Raw genomic sequence first — 2500 nt, 5'->3', positions numbered from 1 at the left:
GATTTACATTAGAATAATATTTCATATTTTTCCAGTAGTTCTGCTCAGATGAGTCCTCACTGTGAGCGTCTGTAGGTTGGTCTGGAAGTGCTCCAGCAGCTGTGTGCTGTGGTTGTTGTGGCCCTCGGCTGTGTTTAGGGCCCCCTGGACCTGCAGGAGCCGCTGGCTGTGTGTGGAGAGGGTTCTGGACATGTTCTCCTGTCTGAAGATGTTGAGACTGAAGGGTTTTGACATCTCCTCCTGAACCTTCTCCAGCACAGACACTGCAGACCTGCTCACACACACATTATTAGACGCTGGAAGGGTCATGCGAGTATCTGTGCAGATGTAAAGCAGACGGGAGTGTGATACCTGAGCTCATCTTCAGCAGTCGAGCTGCAGTGTGTCAGATTGAAGCTCCTGATGTTCTCCAGCGTGTCTCTCGTCTCCTCCAGAAGGAAGCTGCTGTTCGTCTCATCCAGATCCTCGCTCCCCGTCACCTTGACTGAGCGCACCTGCTCCATCAGACCTGAGCCAATCACAGGAGAAAAATGAGTGCACCGCAGCCAATCACAGCAGAGCAATGAGTGCACCGCAGCCAATCACAGGAGAGCAAGAGGGCACCGCAGCCAATCACAGGAGAGCAAGAGGGCACCGCAGCCAATCACATCATGTGTTTATCAGATTAGATTTGCTACCATCTCAATGAATAATGCATTTAAAATAGATTTAATCTTTTCTGTTCATTTACATATATGCTGTTATAGCATTATTTATGTAATATTACAGTATTTAATAATATTTTGAATTAGCTTTTATTTTTATCTTTCCAGTTTTCTTTCTAATTTTAGTTTTTTTTTAATTTATTTTTAACTTTTATTTTTATTTTAGTAGTTTTAAAACATGTTGCCTTTGCAACTAACACAAATAGATATAGGTTTTTACATGAAACATTTACATTTTACTTAAGCATTGCTTCAATTAATGAAAACATTTGTAATAGTCTTTTTATTAACTTTTTTTAGTTTCAGTTAATGCAAACATTGGTTTTAGGTGCATTACTCTTCTGCAAATAAACAAATAAAAAAATAAAATAAAATAAAATAAAATAAATAAAATAAAATAAAATAAAATAAAATAAAATAAAATAAAATAAAATAAAATAAAATAAAATAAAATAATAAAGATGGTTACCATGGATGGCAGAATGAATGTTGCTGATGAGGTCCAGCAGATGTTTGCCCTGAGTGAATCTCTCCTCTGAGATCAGCAGCACATCTTTACTGCCATCAAACACACTCTGGACCTGCAGATGAACACACACACACACACACACACACACACTGAGTCCCAGCATCAGTCGGCGGTTGCCCTGGACACAGTGATGATGGACACGAGTCGTACCTGCTGCTGAAGGTCAGTGATCTGATCGGTCAGGTTGCTCAGGTGTTCCTCTCCTGTGGTCAGCTGATGATCTGTGCTCTGCTCCCATGACATCAAACTCTGCTAATCAAACATGCAAATGAACACACACTCATTTCTTGATACATGATGCATTACACACGCAGACGAGGCCCATGCCTGACCTTGACCTCTCTGGTCTGGTTCTCGAGGGTCATCAGCTGGCTGTAGGGCGCGAGAATGACCCCTGACAGGTTGAGAGAGGTGATGGACCCGTCTAAAGCGTCCAGATCGTCCAGCAGCGCCCCGGTGCAGCCGTCATCACACGCTGCAGGACACCAGCTCGTTTCATTATGAATGCATTAATGCAACACAGTTATGACCCTGTTTTGAAACGTACTGTACTATATTACTCACACACACACTGCTCGCTGACCAGCACGTGTCTCTCCTCGCACTGGTCACACAGATGACCTCTGACCCCGGGCTTACACTCGCAGCTCCCGGTGCGTCCGTCACAGACGCTGTGCACTGACCCCGCCCCACTGCACCTGCACACCTGGCACCGCCCACCTGCCTCCGACGGGATACCATAGTAACCCACCGAACACCTGCGGGACACGGGAGAGAGAGTTAGTGCACGAGTGTGTGTGTGTGTCTCAGTGTGTGTGTGTGTATCACATGACCTCACCTCTCACAGTAACGGCCCTCGTATCCCTCCTCACAGCGATCGCAGCGGAAGTCACCGGCGCCCTCTAACACACATGTCGAGCTGAAACTAAACACACACACACACACACACATCAACTACAGCTGCACCATACACCGAAATTAAATCATGCTACATGCAACATAGCAACATGACTTAACATATTTAAATAAATAAATATTTAAAATATTTATATATTTATTTATATTTACAATAAAAACAATAAAATTTATAATAAAAGCTTAATGGTTTGCTGTTTGAAAACGAATTAATTAATATCTAAAAAATTAATACCGTGATTTTGCAGTAGTACAGATTATTTTATTATAATAATCTAGTATCGGTGAGATACTATTATAGTTTTTATTTATTTTATATATATTGTTTTTGTTATCATTTCTGTTATTGTTT

General features: G+C 42.0%; 1 protein-coding gene across 2 annotated transcripts in view; it reads right to left on the bottom strand.

Moving 5' to 3' along the window:
* The window catches only part of lama1 (laminin, alpha 1), a 53067-nt gene that overhangs the window by 14499 nt on the left and 36068 nt on the right, over positions 1-2500 (bottom strand). The window contains exons 31-37 of one of the 2 annotated variants that reach the window (XM_059535486.1): positions 2072-2158; positions 1798-1991; positions 1566-1708; positions 1384-1485; positions 1174-1285; positions 352-508; positions 61-271 (exon numbers count right to left, since the gene is read on the bottom strand). In XM_059535486.1, the coding sequence (XP_059391469.1) occupies positions 61-271; positions 352-508; positions 1174-1285; positions 1384-1485; positions 1566-1708; positions 1798-1991; positions 2072-2158 (1006 nt within the window). The remainder of the gene's footprint in view (positions 1-60; positions 272-351; positions 509-1173; positions 1286-1383; positions 1486-1565; positions 1709-1797; positions 1992-2071; positions 2159-2500) is intronic. The other variant, XM_059535487.1, reaches the window with a different exon arrangement.

The sequence above is a fragment of the Carassius carassius genome, chromosome 42 (assembly GCF_963082965.1).
Source record: "Carassius carassius chromosome 42, fCarCar2.1, whole genome shotgun sequence".
Taxonomy (NCBI): domain Eukaryota; kingdom Metazoa; phylum Chordata; class Actinopteri; order Cypriniformes; family Cyprinidae; genus Carassius; species Carassius carassius.
This window is presented reverse-complemented; position numbering and strand designations above follow the sequence as displayed.